The sequence below is a fragment of the Pezoporus flaviventris genome, unplaced genomic scaffold (assembly GCF_033815535.1).
Source record: "Pezoporus flaviventris isolate CSIRO_AGI_PZ_B2104156 unplaced genomic scaffold, CSIRO_AGI_Pfla_v1 ptg000016l, whole genome shotgun sequence".
In the NCBI taxonomy this organism is placed as follows: Eukaryota; Metazoa; Chordata; class Aves; order Psittaciformes; family Psittacidae; genus Pezoporus; species Pezoporus flaviventris.
This window is the reverse complement of record NW_026892564.1, coordinates 11,194,731-11,209,126: the sequence shown is the minus strand read 5'-3', so window position 1 is coordinate 11,209,126 and position 14,396 is coordinate 11,194,731. Positions and strand designations below refer to the sequence as shown.

At 38.8% G+C, this 14,396-nt stretch overlaps 1 protein-coding gene across 2 annotated transcripts in view; it reads left to right on the top strand.

Moving 5' to 3' along the window:
- TRHDE (thyrotropin releasing hormone degrading enzyme) overlaps window positions 1–14,396 on the top strand; it is a 685,146-nt gene that overhangs the window by 133,819 nt on the left and 536,931 nt on the right. For both annotated transcript variants that reach the window (XR_009743632.1, XM_061454791.1), the window contains exons 8-9: window positions 5,358–5,423; window positions 7,272–7,459. Coding sequence is in view for 1 of the 2 variants with exons in the window: in XM_061454791.1 (XP_061310775.1) it covers window positions 5,358–5,423; window positions 7,272–7,459 (254 nt within the window). In the remaining variant the exon portion in view is untranslated. The remainder of the gene's footprint in view (window positions 1–5,357; window positions 5,424–7,271; window positions 7,460–14,396) is intronic.

Genomic DNA, 14,396 nt, shown 5'->3' with positions numbered 1-14,396 from the left:
GTTTTTCCTTAGCTGGCTTAGCAGTACTGCTTTGATAAGTGGTCTGATCACAGCTGTTCTTTCAATTTGGAGGTAGCTCTGCAGCTTGACTTAGTGGTACAAATTGATTCTGACACAAATAGAGTTAACCTCCATCTAATTTGCCTTATACAATGTTTACCATGATCGCTAAGGTGAATTTACCTACTCCTGTTTTGTACTCTACTGCTTCTCTGACTGCCTGGCCAAGAGGATGGTCACTTCCTTAAGGCTCTTTCTTTCTCAAGGGTTGGCCTGTTTTACAGCTGACAAATACTGCAAACCTAGTTGGCTATTTTAGCTTTTCTATTCAGTAGTTTCACTCACTTAGGGGAATCTTCACTTCTTTGTAGCTTGCTGGTAATGCTTTATCAGTGTTCTCACTACATCTCGTTTGTCACTCACCGTTGCAAACATATGCAGTGCCTTCTTACCTCTGACCCTCACCCAAGTTTTTTTCATTTGAATGTTAGGTAACGTCAAGATAATATGTGGTGGAAGCTTTGATGTGTAAAGGAAAAGGGGAAAAAAGGTGGCATGTTGTAGTCAGTGCGTCTGGTGGCTGGTGCCTGGTTGCTTAAGATTAAGTATACAAATTTCTGGGAAAACAAGCATGCTCAATTTGATAGCCAGAGCCTTAGAGTCTGATTTCCACCTGAACTAGATGTTTTTATTAGTAGGTTTAAATCTTTGATGAGTTGCAACAGTCTTGTGTAAAACTGTTCGACAAGGACGTAGTGTAGGCTGAAGGGACAAGGATGTGAACCAGGAGTAGAAGTGAAATACAAATGAGAGAGGTAGGGCAAGGCTGCTGTTTCCTTATCGCTCAGAAATGAGGGCATTCAGAGCAATGTAGTCACAAGAATTTGATGCCATATTTTACTACTTTTTCCTCACTCATCTTATGTAGTGGGATTTCTCAGTTATCTTTAGGAGAAAAAGTTACTCAGATTAACTGGTTCAGATCTCAGCACCACTTGTATAAGTCGTGAGCTGTTCCTTCTGCCAAGTAATCAACTTCATACAGATGAACTGAGGAAGGAGTTTGGTCTTAGAATTGATGTTTCGGTTCCTGGTTATAGATCTGAAGTCTCTCCTGAAAATAAAATACATGTTTGGAGACTTATTTCCCCTTGTTTAACCTCTGTGCATTTATCAGTCACTACCTTTTATTAGTTGTGAGCATTATCATGTTTGGACAGTGGGGATAGTTCATTTTTTTGAAACCAAGAGGCTCGGTCTCTAGCAGTACTGAGAGAACTAAGATTGCAAAGGGATAAAAGACTTTTTCCTTCTAAATAATCTCTTAAAAAAATCTAGTACAATAAAAGGCCTGCAAGCTTAATCAATACAGCATTACTAAAAACATCTTTCAAAAGCCTTTAGCACTTCCACTGTATTTCTGCTATTTCTACTATAGATAGTTCAAGCTATCTGCTTCAGTATTCAAGTAATAATATGAAAAGCATTAAGCCTTTTAATTTTTTAGGGGTGGTTAAGATTGCTATTTGACAAAACTTTATATTATAGTCTAAATCTGTTGTTTTTTTTTCAAGATCTTAGTTTTTTGTTGTGCAGTAATTGGACTTTGCTTTCATGGCAATGACAGATTCTGGCTTTAAAAAAAAAATCTATGTTAAAAATTACTAAAACACATGTCAGAAAAACACATTCATTTTTTTATTATTGTTATTTATAGAGTGGAAGAGATCATACTCTGTTATTCCTTTTGCCAAAGAGTGGCTTCATTTTTTAATGCCAAGATGTTAAGAATATTATTATAAGAGAATTGCTGAAAATGTAAACCGAAATGATCACTTTTGTGTGTGTGTCTGATTATGAGTGACACTGTACCAGGGTCTGTGAACTCTCTTTCTACTTTCTCCATGACAAAGAAAAAATTTAAAGGTGGCATTACAGTGAAGAACAAAGGAAGAGTTGTAGACAGAAAAGCTGTCCTGAGTCTTGGGTTGTTAAAGAGGTTTTCCTGCCATATTTTCTCCTCACACATACTGTAGGGTTATAGCTGAAAGAAAAATGTCTGAAGCATATCTTCATGCTCCAGCATGCTCCAGCTGTTGGAAAAGCTTTTGTAGGTGATAGAATTTCGAGTTTATGATGGGAAGCAGCCCTGAAGCCAAATGATTCTGGGTATCTGTGTTTATGAGAAAGTGGCTTTAAGTCACTTTACCTCCTTTGGAGCTGTGCTCAGTGCAGCTTAGATTCAGGACACTGTGTTTTCAGTGTCATCCTCCTTTTTCGTTCTGTGTCTTGCATCTCTTCTGTTTGCTTTGGTTCTTTTCTATCTGATGTAAAAGCAAAGGGGTGCCTAATTCTCCTTCCCTGGAGAATTACAGTGAATAAGAACATGTCTTCTGCCCCTTTGCAAGCTATTTAAGACTTATGGGTCCTCAGGAGGAGAAATGGATTGTGTTCCTGCTTGTTCCATCCTTAGAACAGACAAGCAGGGTACGTTGTAGATGTTTGGCTTCTGTTTGAATACTTCATGTGACATATTTGATGCTGGTATGTACAAGCCTTTTCCTTTTTAAGCTGAATGCCTGTCCATGAAAGGTACATCAAGAGGGGCTGATAATTTGGTAAAGAAAGTTAAGGCTGGGTCATGGTAACCCTAGCTAGCTTTGAAGCTTGGATGTTGTTAAGAAAATGTAACTTTGCAGCATATCTGGGAGTGGTAGGGTCATTGGGTCTGGTGATGTTTTCAGTATAAACACAAGCTCTCATATGAAGACATAGACGATACAGATCTGTAGAAGCATGAATGGACTGGGGAGACTGAAGTAGGGAACAGTAATGCACTGTGTCTTTTAATGCCAGAATTAGGGAACAGCAGATGAAATCAGCAGATGAGCAGAGTTTGAAGCAGGTATCTTCACCCACAGATCACTGAAGTGGGAAATGCTTTTTTTGAAAGGTGTGCAAATGCTAAGCATTTATTATATAGGTTCAGAAAACAACTGGCCAAACGCATGGAAGGTAACTATTAAATACAAAGATACTAATCTGCTCAGGATTCCTCATGCCATGAAGTGCTGGATAATGGGAGAGCATGCTGGGGAAGTTTCACTGTATGCTTGTCCTATTTTATACTCTTTCTAGGTATCTGCTACTGGTTATTGAAAACAGGATACTGATATATGAGGAAGTTTAATGGGACCTGGTTCAGTAACCTTTAGCTCTTGTAGAAAGTGCACTCAGATTTTGGATTGCCCTTTAGATTTATTATTAGAAACATATTTTGATGCAAGCTCTCACTTAGGACTGCTTTTTGTGTAGTATGTGTTTAATAACACTCCTAGTTTGATGCTGTGTATATGCAACTTTCATGAATGATGAAAAAGTGGACAATCGAGTTGTATGGTACCAGGACTGTACTCATCTGTTGAGCATGTTATTGTGTTTTCTTATTTTGTGGTAAATGATAATGGTAAATGATAAAATGATTCTTTTTGTTTTCCTTTGTGTAATACATATGTAGATTGGAGAGTAATAAATTGTTTAACTGAGCAGTGAACCACATCTAAATTTCCCAGTCTGTCTTGAGAGAAAAAAAAAAAACCAAAAGGACAGAAGCATTTCATCTCTTTGCAGTCCTTCTGAACACAAAATGTAAAAATAAAATCAGTAAAATTTGATGTCTAATGGTAGATTGGTAAACAGGATTATTGCCTGGATGGAGCAAATCCTCAAGTGTTCCACTCATTTTATTTTGCTGTGTTACAATTCTGAAAGTAGCTCTCAGAAGGACCAATTCGTGTAGCATTTTCTAGTGCTACTTAGAATGCACAAGTGTATTTGTTGTTATTTATTTACCTTGTCCCACTTTTGTTTATTCCTATTTTAGCTTTTTAATTTGCAATTCAACTTCTTCAGCTTTGAAAGCTATTGAATATTTCACTGTGCCTTAAATGATTCCGTATTTTTAGATAAAATGGAAGCACAGTGTGCTGTAGGTGCAGCCTGTATAATATTGTCTTTTTTTCCAAGTTAGTCTCATGACATTGTTAAGACTCTGCACTGCATTTACAGAGTCAGTGTTCTCATTTAGCCTTCCTAGCCTGTGATTAAATGGGAGTTGCTGCTTCTTGTACTATGAGTTGGCTGACAAAAGCTAAATCTGTCACAGGTGCTACAATTTGTGTATCAGAAAATTTGCTTTCCAAATACTAATTATTCCCAAAGTATCTTACTTCACACAAAGCAGAGATAACAGAGTCAGCAGATTTGTCCCACTTTTATCACTGTGCTGTAAATTAGGGTTTGTCTCCAGCCATTGTGTAAAGTGGAGATGGTAGAAATTCAAATGCAGGAGATCCCATTGATTTACAACCTCTGATGTGTTTTTTCACTTAATTCTTCCAATCAAAATGCTTGAAATGTATGTTATTCAAATAATCATTGCTGAATTTCATTTCTGTATTTGAATGAGCTGCTCTCTAGGGACACAGAATGGTGGGAAACTAACAGTGTTGTCTCTACAAAAACTGGAAGCCTTTTGTGCCTGATAGGCCCAGACCCAACCTGGTCATATGATTAAACTATTAATTTTGGAAGTTAATTTAATATGATGATAGCTTATCAGGGATCAACTTTCTGGCTGCTAAGGGATAAGAATGGACCCTCAGTCATAGTAACTGCAGCTGAATAAGTATTCAGTTTATAACCTCTTCAGTCTCTGAGTCACATATGTCATGAAAACACACATATGCACAAGCACAGAGTTGGGTACCTGTCACCCCTCTTCCACCACTCCCTGTTGTGGAGACCCTTTGTGATAACCTGTTACAACCCCAGTTGTCAGAAAGATGTATTTTGACATGGAAGCATCTGGATCTGCCTGCATAAAAGTTTGTAGTTCAATTAGGCTACTGCTCAGTTAAATATTTTGTAGCAAATATATTTGTCACCCGAGTGAGCAAATTTTCGACACTAGATGCAGAATGACCTGCTAAAATAGGAACTGCAACTGTGATTTGGCAGCTTCCCCTTTTATTGCTGAGAATTACCTAGGAAACCCTTCTGAGGTTAGACAAGTAATTTAAATGTATATTCAAAATATTTAGCTTATAGAGTGGCTTATGCAGAAAAGAAAGAGCATTGAATGCCATAAATGAAATTTTTAGCAACAGTCTTTGCATTGTAAACTAGGTTAAGAAACTGTTTATTTACTCTCTTAGGATGAACATAATGTATATTTCTAGATTTTTGACAAATGCAAACATTGATGTGCTTTAACTTCTAATAACAGTGATTCACAGCTCTAGTTGTTTGCCTTGTGTATAATAATACTGATTCGTATTTTTATTTTATTTCCATAGGACTATTTAACCATTCACAAGTATGGCAATGCAGCCAGAAATGATCTCTGGAACACACTGTCAAAGGTAAAAAGCTTTAATCTATTGCACTGAGGGAGAAGCAAGAATTTACCGTGATATTTTTCTTGGTGAGGTTAGGAGTGAATAGCGCATATTGAAATCTTCAGACCCCAAAGCAAATATAAAAATTGATGCAAAGAAATACCATTTGAGTTAACCTAGTGGCAACAATAAAATATGGTTTTTGCAGCATTTCTATTCTTTGTTATGTTAAAATATATTTCGTTGCTTGTGCTATGTCACTGGTGTTCAGTAAAAGATACTTCATGGAATCTGCTATCATTGACTTCAGTAGCAGCATGCTGAGGCTCATAAGCTGGAAAACACATTAAAGTGCTGAGCACTGGCATTTACATCAGGCATGTTTGTGATTTTGTATGGAGTAATGATTTGTGTGAATGACAAAACTGTTAAAGCTTTGAAGTCTGGTGTAAACAGATAACTACTTATTGTAACATTTGGCATGCTGTAGAGACTTACAGTTGTTATGTCCGTGCTCCCTTTGGTTGCTATGCCCGAAGGTCTACGGATCTATTAGGGCAGAGTTTAATTTTCATAAAGTGAGCCAAGCATGCCTAAAATTCTTTCTTACATTTGGGTGGATCTAATTGATTTGTCACAAGATCTGTGGAGAAATTTGTATACTCTTTTGGAGCAGCAGGTCAAATGACATTAACCGCCTATGTGTGGGCAACTGAACTGAGTCTGTATTGACTCCTAATGAGAGTTGAGACATAAAACAGTCATGCTCTTAAATCTATGTCTTAATTTGAAGTTCAGTGCCACTGCAAAAATATTTCTTGCTTCTCACCTGGTGTCTTCTTCTGCTAAAGCCTTTAGGATAGCTCTGGGTGATGGAACGTCAGAGGGATGAGCATAATATTGAAAAAACAGCAGAAACCACAGCTGAGACTGTATTATGTGTAACCACTACAGCTATACTGTATGCTTAAGTCCATTGTTAAGGCTAGTAATTCTGTTTGCCTCATCTGTAAGCACGTTTGTTGCCAGCTGCTTTTTTCCTAATGCACTGCAATTGCAGCTTCAGTTCCAAAGACTTCTTGCTGGGTTCATGTGTTCATGAGAGGTTGCTCAGTCTGTAATCTAGGACTGTTTGGCAGTTAGGGATATTTCTGTCACTGAAGAATAAATGATAGCTGTCAATCTCCTCATACCCAATCTCATCTCCCATGATGCCATAGTTTCTCTTTTTGTTTCAGATGAAAATCTACTTATAAACCAGCATTTTTATTGACATATGGTATCAAATATGAACATATTAATCCTCAATGTGTTGTGACAGGTGCAGTTTATGAAACAGCTGGGGTTACCTTGGTATTCATAGCCTCACTTTGGGCATGAGGGACAATATTTTCAAGTAACTAGTCATTTGATTCTCAGAACAGAAGCTCTGTACTTTAAAAAATCAGGCCCTTTGAATATGCATCATTGTAGGCACCCTGCATCAACTAACACTGAGTCTTTTTTAACTCTGGTTGGTCTAGAATATCCTTTGGAGACAGCCACCCAGTATTTCTGTGGCTCTTGTTAAAACTGTGCAAGGCAGGTTGTTTCTTCTGTTACAGCCTGAATGATGTGGGAAACATGACTTCCTGACTGTCCTCCTCCTGTCTGGCAAGATTGCTCAATGCTTACTCTGAAGATGGACAGAGACTTGGTTAAATCATGTAGAGTGTATGTGTACTGGGTGTAAATGTGTGTATATGTGATGTTCATTTAAAAAACTAATTATGGTCTCTGGGACAAAAAAAAAAAAAAAAAGAAAAGAAAGAATTTTATATGTTGGATGATGTTATTGCTTCGACATATTGAAACTTTTCTTTTTTCTTGTAGGCTTTAAAAAGAGTTGGAAAATCTGTAAATATCCAACAAGTAATGGATCAGTGGACACTACAGATGGGTTATCCTGTCATCACTATCGTGGGAAATGAAACTACAGACAATGTCATAGTGATCTCTCAAGAGCGTTTTGTTTATGATATTGATGCTAAACCCAAGGATCCTGCTCTTGGAGACAGCAGGTACTTACATTCCTCAATTAATATCTTTCAAGAGGTTGGGGTTGTTTAAGTGCTTCATGCGTGTACTTTTATGAAGACGGCTCTTTAGACACCTCTGAGCTTTGCTTGGTATCAGTAGCATGTGGTGACCCTTCCATTTGAAATGCAGTAAAGATGAGGCTAGTTAGAAGAACTGAAAAAAAGATCATTAGATTAATAGAACAAGATGAGCTTTTAATGTGCCCATTTTCATCCTGACAGTTTCCTCTGTGACTGTCGTACATCTTACATCACACATCTGTTTCCTCTCCTGTTCTTTTGATTTTGTCCATGATGTAATTTGGAATGTGGTTGGAAGGTCTGATACTTCTTTTTAAGTAATTCTTTTAAGTGGACCTCTCCATGTTTATAGATTAAGTATGCAGATGTATCCATGTGTCAGACACGTACCTCACTTGACTACGGAAGCAGTCAAGAGCTGAACTGGACCTCTGAACAAGGCAGGGGATTCCAGCTGTTCCATTTTTGAAGCCAGCTGAACTGGTCCTGTGGGGACCATTGTATTGGCTGAAATCAGCAGACACTTAGGCATCTCTGCCCCTGACCTTTTTCCTGCCTGATGCTATCCTCATCTTACTGTTTAAAGCAGTTTTAGCATCATATTTTAAGGCCAAGAATATAGGACTAATGCTAGAGAATTACAAGATAGCCTTAGAAGTTTCTGTGTTCACCTATTCATGCTCAGCAGGAAAGAGGGCACACTGTCACCATTGAGTACTCTGTGTCTGTCCAGTAGATTTAAATCATCTAAAGGTAAAATTCAATACAAAATTTGATTGACATGTGTGGAGCTCATAGAATATTCCTGTTGAGGAAGGCCTAAGAATATAGTTACATTTATTGGGAAATGTTTAGAATTCATTATCCTTTTTCAGAACATAAATGTTATGGAACTCAAACATGTCACAGAGTAAATAGTTGTTTTTCTGGCTCTATTGGAACATGCTAGCAGGGTACTAAGCATCCGTTTACATTCTGGCCTGAAATGAATTCCTTTGTGAAAAGAGATAAAACAATTGAATGTGAACTGTTTGAAGATTTTGTGACTCACAGAGTCACACGAGAGCGGTTACTCAGAAAAACAGAGATTATTAGTTTTTTGATAGATTAAAACAGAGATGTTAATCCCTTTAATTACTTTAGAGACTTTCTTAAATAGATTTGCTAGGTAGGCAGTATTGATTGTAATACTGCTGCTGTAATTCATGAGTAAAGACTACTAGGTATGTAAATATTTTGTAAGGTGGAATATCAGGGGTGATATGACAAGTTGACTGACTGGATACCAGGTGCCCACCAAAGTCGTTCTATCACTCCCCTACTCAGTTGGACAGGGTAGAGAAAATATAATGAATGGCTGGTGGGTTGAGATAAGGACAGGGAGAGATCACTCACCCAGTTACTGTCACAAGCAGAACAGATTTGACTTGGGCAAACATTAATTTGATTTATTACCAATCAAATCAGAGTAGGGTAATGAGAAAATAAAAAGAAATCTTAAAACACCTTTTCAAACCCCTTCCTTCTTCCCAGGCTTCACTTCACTTCCAATTTTCTCTATCTCCTTCCCCCAGGTGGCACAGGGTGGGGAAGTGGGATTGCAGTCAGTTCATCGCGTTGTCTTTGCTGATCCTTCCCCTATCAGGGGAAGACTCCTCACACTCTTCCCCTGCTCCAGTGTGGGGTTCCTCCAATAGGAGACAGTTCTCCATGAACTTCTCCAGTGTGAGTCTTTCCCACAGGCTGCAGTTCTTCACACTCTGCTCCAGCGTGGGTCCCTTCCATGGGTGCACAGACTGCTCCAGCCTGGGTCCCCTGTGAGGTCACCAGTCCTGTAGCAAACCTGCTCCAGTGTGGGCTCCTATCTCCATGGGGCCACAGGTCCTGCCAGGAGACTGCTACAGTGTGGGCTTCCCTCAGGGTCACAGCCTCCTTTGGGCAACCCCCCACTTTGGCCTGGGGCCCTCCCTGGGCTTCAGGTGAAATCTGCTCCATCATGGACCTCTATGGGCTACAGAGGTGCAGCTGCCTCGCCATGGGCTGCACCACGGGCTGCAGGGGAATCTCTGCTCTGGTCCCTGGAGCATCTCCTGCCCTCATTCTGCACTGATCTGGGTGTCTGCAGAGCTTTTGCATTCACGCATTCTCATTGCTCTCTCCAGCTGCAGTTATGCAGGTTTGGGTTTTTTCCCCTTCTTAAATATGTTATCCCAGAGGTGTTACCACCATCACTGATGGGCTCTGCCTTGCCCAGTGGTCTGTGTTGGAGCCAGCAGATATTAGTTCAGTTGGACATGAACGGAGCTTCTGGCAGCTTCTCACAGAAACCAGCTCTGTAGCTCCCCCTGCAACCTTTCTGCACAAACCCAGTACAGATGAGAATTAGACTGTTTTATTTTCACTTGCCATTAATTCAGAATTCAAACTGTATGTTGTGATATGTGGAAAGGTAGTGTTTTCTACACCAGCAGGGCAAGTTATACTGACTTTCATTTGTTTAGAGATTTTGTCACAATTATGATTTTTAAACATTGGAAGACAGATTTAATGCTATAGAAAAACACAGCAAAAGATACCAGCTTGAGCCCTGCCAGGAATTTACTGTTCCAACAAGCAGTAGAGGAGATACATATAATATACATATAATAATAATAATAATAATAATATAGAAAGGATATATATAATATTACAACGTATAGATACATATTATATATATCTCCTTTGGCAAGTCTCTTTCCTGTTCTCTTCCCCCTTTGTTTTAGTCTGTGCTTTCATGTCCTGTTAACCACAAATGGGAAGGAAGCCCCTTGTCCAAGGAAGGCTTTACAGATGGGGTGTTTACTTCAGCCAGTTAGATGATGGAGCTAATTTGCCGCTTCACAGTTGAAGGTATTTGAAAGTCATGTTACATAATTATAAATACCAAAGAACAGGAACTGTATGTATTTAGCAAAGGGTGAAACTTATCTGTGCCATTCACCTTTCAAAAGTCATCTGTGAATTTATATTTAAGTCCTACGGTTTAGTTATAAATTAGTGAATAGAGTGTTATAACAATGACCATACAATTTGTTGGTGCAATGCCTGCAGTCGCATGTGGCCTGGTATGCACTATGGCTCTGTGACAGTAAATGTCCTTTCATACCGCCAAGTTAAGTAGAAGAAGATTGAAATACTGAAAATAATTTTAATCTTTGTGCAAGCAATGACTTAGATTTTTTTTTTCCTGGTGTTTACATATATATATATAAAATTTTTTGGCATTTCTGTTTTTTTATTATTTTTTGTTTTTTTTTTTAATTGGAAAAGTCACTATTACTTCAATTATGGTGAAAGCAGTAGATAGGGAAAAATCACAGTAATGTGAAGTCATTTGATAACTCATGATACATTACCTCGTTTTTTAACATTGCAAGAATTGAAGTTTTTATGACATATTACGAAGGGGACAGTTTTCCTACAAGTACACAAAGGAGGGTGATAACTGAAATGGAAACAGTGGGTTGATGGACATTCAACACTAATGCAGTATTCTGACTGATTCTGCAGAAATCAGGTCAGGAAGTTGGCAAGGGTTTACTGACAGTCAGTAAGGCCTGATAGCATGGGTAGATGTTGTGGGAGGCACAGAGGTATATGTATACACATATATAATCTCAGCCTGTAGGGTTTGGGAGTGTAACCTATCAGTGGCCTAATTCACAGTCCAGTGAAGTTGGTGCTCATCTCCCCTGTGAGACCCATGAATTAGGCCTTGGACGCATGGCTCCCTGGGGAGCCATAATAGGCACTGTAAATAACGGGGAGGAAATGGTATTTATGCCACATTTAAGGCCATGCTCTTGCAGGGCAAGCAACATTGGCTTCCTTAGGGTAGTTTATCTATGGATTAATCGTGATGATCATTTTAAACCCCGTGAAGAGTAAAGCTGCACAAAACACAGAAAAATGTACAGGTCCAGGCCTTTCCAGGTAGTTTATCATCTAAACAGACAACACAATATGCACTGGCAGGCTCTGGGGAAGGTTCTTAAAGCATCCATCTGCCATATAGTCTTTAGTTATCCAGAGGTGGGGCTGTAGTTTGGCATGGCACAGCAATAAACGTCAGTTCTATTGCCTTCAAAGTGATGAGAAGTTTAAACTTCTGCTTCAGTCCGTCTCTGGGGAAATTTAACTTTGCTTTACTTTAGAGTCATTTCAGGGTAAGTCTTTCAGATGTATCTGCTGTATAAGAAATGTAAATAAAGAGGCAAGTGAATATTTCAGAACAATTCTATGTCTGTGCTTTATGCTACATATTTATGTAGCAATTAACTGTTAAAAATGAAATGTGAACCATTCAGTGGTTTCTCTCTGAAAGCATATAGAGGGATATAGAAGCAGTAAGCAGATATTTCTATGTGATAAGTGGTAAAAGTGAAAACTGTTGATACCTTTGGCAGTGGTTTACTCCTAATCCTGTGTAGTCCATTTGATTGTGTCTTTAATTCTGCTGCAGAAGGGAATGATTACATATAGTTGATTTTCCCACCTTATGTACAGTCAGACTCATTTTCTCTAAAACTGCAGAAAAAAATGTGTTTCAAGGGCCATGCATGTATAAACTGCGATTTGTTTGCATAGAATCAACTGTACAGCATGCCAAGCTCTAACAATTGGCCTGAAATTATAGAGGGTACACAATTTCACTTCTTTGCAAACTGAATACAGATTTTACTTGACACTTGTGCTTCACATGATACATAGTTCTCATTTTATGAGAGAATAAAACTAACATTGACAGGCACTGTTTCTAGGAACTCCATTTCTCAGAAGGGCCAAAATCGTGGGCTTTGATTTTAATGTTGAAGACTGTGGCTCATACAATGTTTCAGTAGCAATTTCAGTTTATCCAAGCAAAATTTTAAAACTCCTGTAATTACTGTGTAATTCATAGTCTTCCCCTGAATAGCAATGCTTTAGTTATGTGTAGTTTCAATCCTGGACTCCCGTATACCCCTGTGAGAGCAGATTATGCCCTTACATTGTGAGGCTGCAGGAGAGGAGGTGATATTCCATCTGACAGGGTTCAGTGAGTTTCCCTGCTGACAGAGAAAATGATGATTTTAAGGCACTAGTCTCATCCATCATTACAGGAATGGCTCACAGATATGACAAGAAATCTTATGAAAAATAATCTGTGGTCTAGACAATAAACTAATCAGTTCTGATGAAATCCATAAACCTTTTATATACTGTATTGAAGAGCAGACCAAAGCTTTGTGGTTATAGGTTTAAGTTTTGCCTTTAAAAAATATGCAGAGCTTGTCTCTTCAAAAGTGGAAAAATAACCTTTCCAATATTATCAAAATAATTAAGTTCGTGTTGTTGAGGTAGTACTCACTTGTATAGTGTTCTTATCATGCATGCAGTTTCCATAACTAATCTTTGCTTATTTATTATAATCTCCTAAAGGGAAATGTCTTGCTAAGCATTGAACACAGCTATCTGTGAGGAAAGAGAAAAAAGGAAGAGGTACAAACCAGGATACGGACAGGGTATTCATACATGCTGTAATGTGGTGATCCTCTGTGCTTTCTTTGTGTGGCTGGACTAGGAAATCTTCAGTCTAATGGTGCAAACCAGGGACATGACCAGCAAAACCAGAGCTGTACAGACCCATGGGTCTAACACCATGTAGTAATTACGACAACTGAAAGGCTTTACAATGGGCAGCAGAGCTACCCAGCAGTCACTCCACTCCAAGATGAATGATTAACTGCAGAATTTATTTCCCTTTAAGTCTCTGAATGTCCTACACAAAGCTCATTTATTCAAGCTCTGTGGAAAAAGGGTTTTGCTTGTCCCTTTCCTGATAATTATTTGAATAGTAAAAGCATTGCTGTGTTTTAGTATTGCCATGTGTATCCTTACTTGTATGGCATTATCACTTGGGCAGTGGTGGGGAACATACTCTGCTTGTCAGCTGAGGGGCTGGTTAAACACAACACAAAATGTGAGGAGCACAAAGCGAATGCTCTTAAGTATCTTTAAGATCTTCTTAGAGCAATTGAGGAATAATGTAGCATATGTAGTATTAATTATGTAATAAAAAGAACCATAATATGGACAAATATTGTTCAATAAGCTGAGGAAAAAGGGCTAACAAAGTGTAAATAGAAGAAGAAGTGCTCATTTACTTCCCTTTCTCTGGGAAATAGCCTCTGATCTTCTATTTTCTCATGTCCTTTGAGTGTTTTCTTGTTATGCCTTTCATCTTTACTATACCTGAAACATTGAGCTCATATCAGCATTTCTACTAGAAACAACTTTTGTGTTGCTGCCTAGGGAGCAGATGTGGTACTCTGGTTCATCTTGACTGACCTGAGTGCCTCTATATCAGCTATAATAACGATGAAGGGAATGGGCTCTAGGAGAGGAAGATACCAGTGTATTAGGCACAGAGAAAATGGAATTATCAAGGAATGAGATTAAAAAGCCAAGAATCCTTAGTGGAGCACAGAACTGTGTGTGAACACAGCTGGATATTGATTTAACTAGTTTTTTTTTGCTGGTCAGGCATGGACTTAAAATATTTGTTCTCGCAGAAGAGTGAAAAAGTGCAGGGAGCTCCTTCTCTTCGTGTGTACACAGGTTGTTAGTAGAGGACAGCTCTATGACACCAATAGATTTTGTCCTTAAATGTGTCTAGGGACAGTCCTTAACTCCAGCAGCCTGAGAGAGGACAGTGCAGGGTGTTGATCCTCCAAACAAGCCGGCAAGAAGGGCTGCTTCTGTGAGTGACCTGGAGGAAGCCTGTCTGACCCAGGCACAAGTGGGGGAAGCGCTTTTGATCTGGGGTGCTGGTGTTTGCCAGCCCAATACTTGCACTGCACATTGCTTGCTGCAGTAGGAT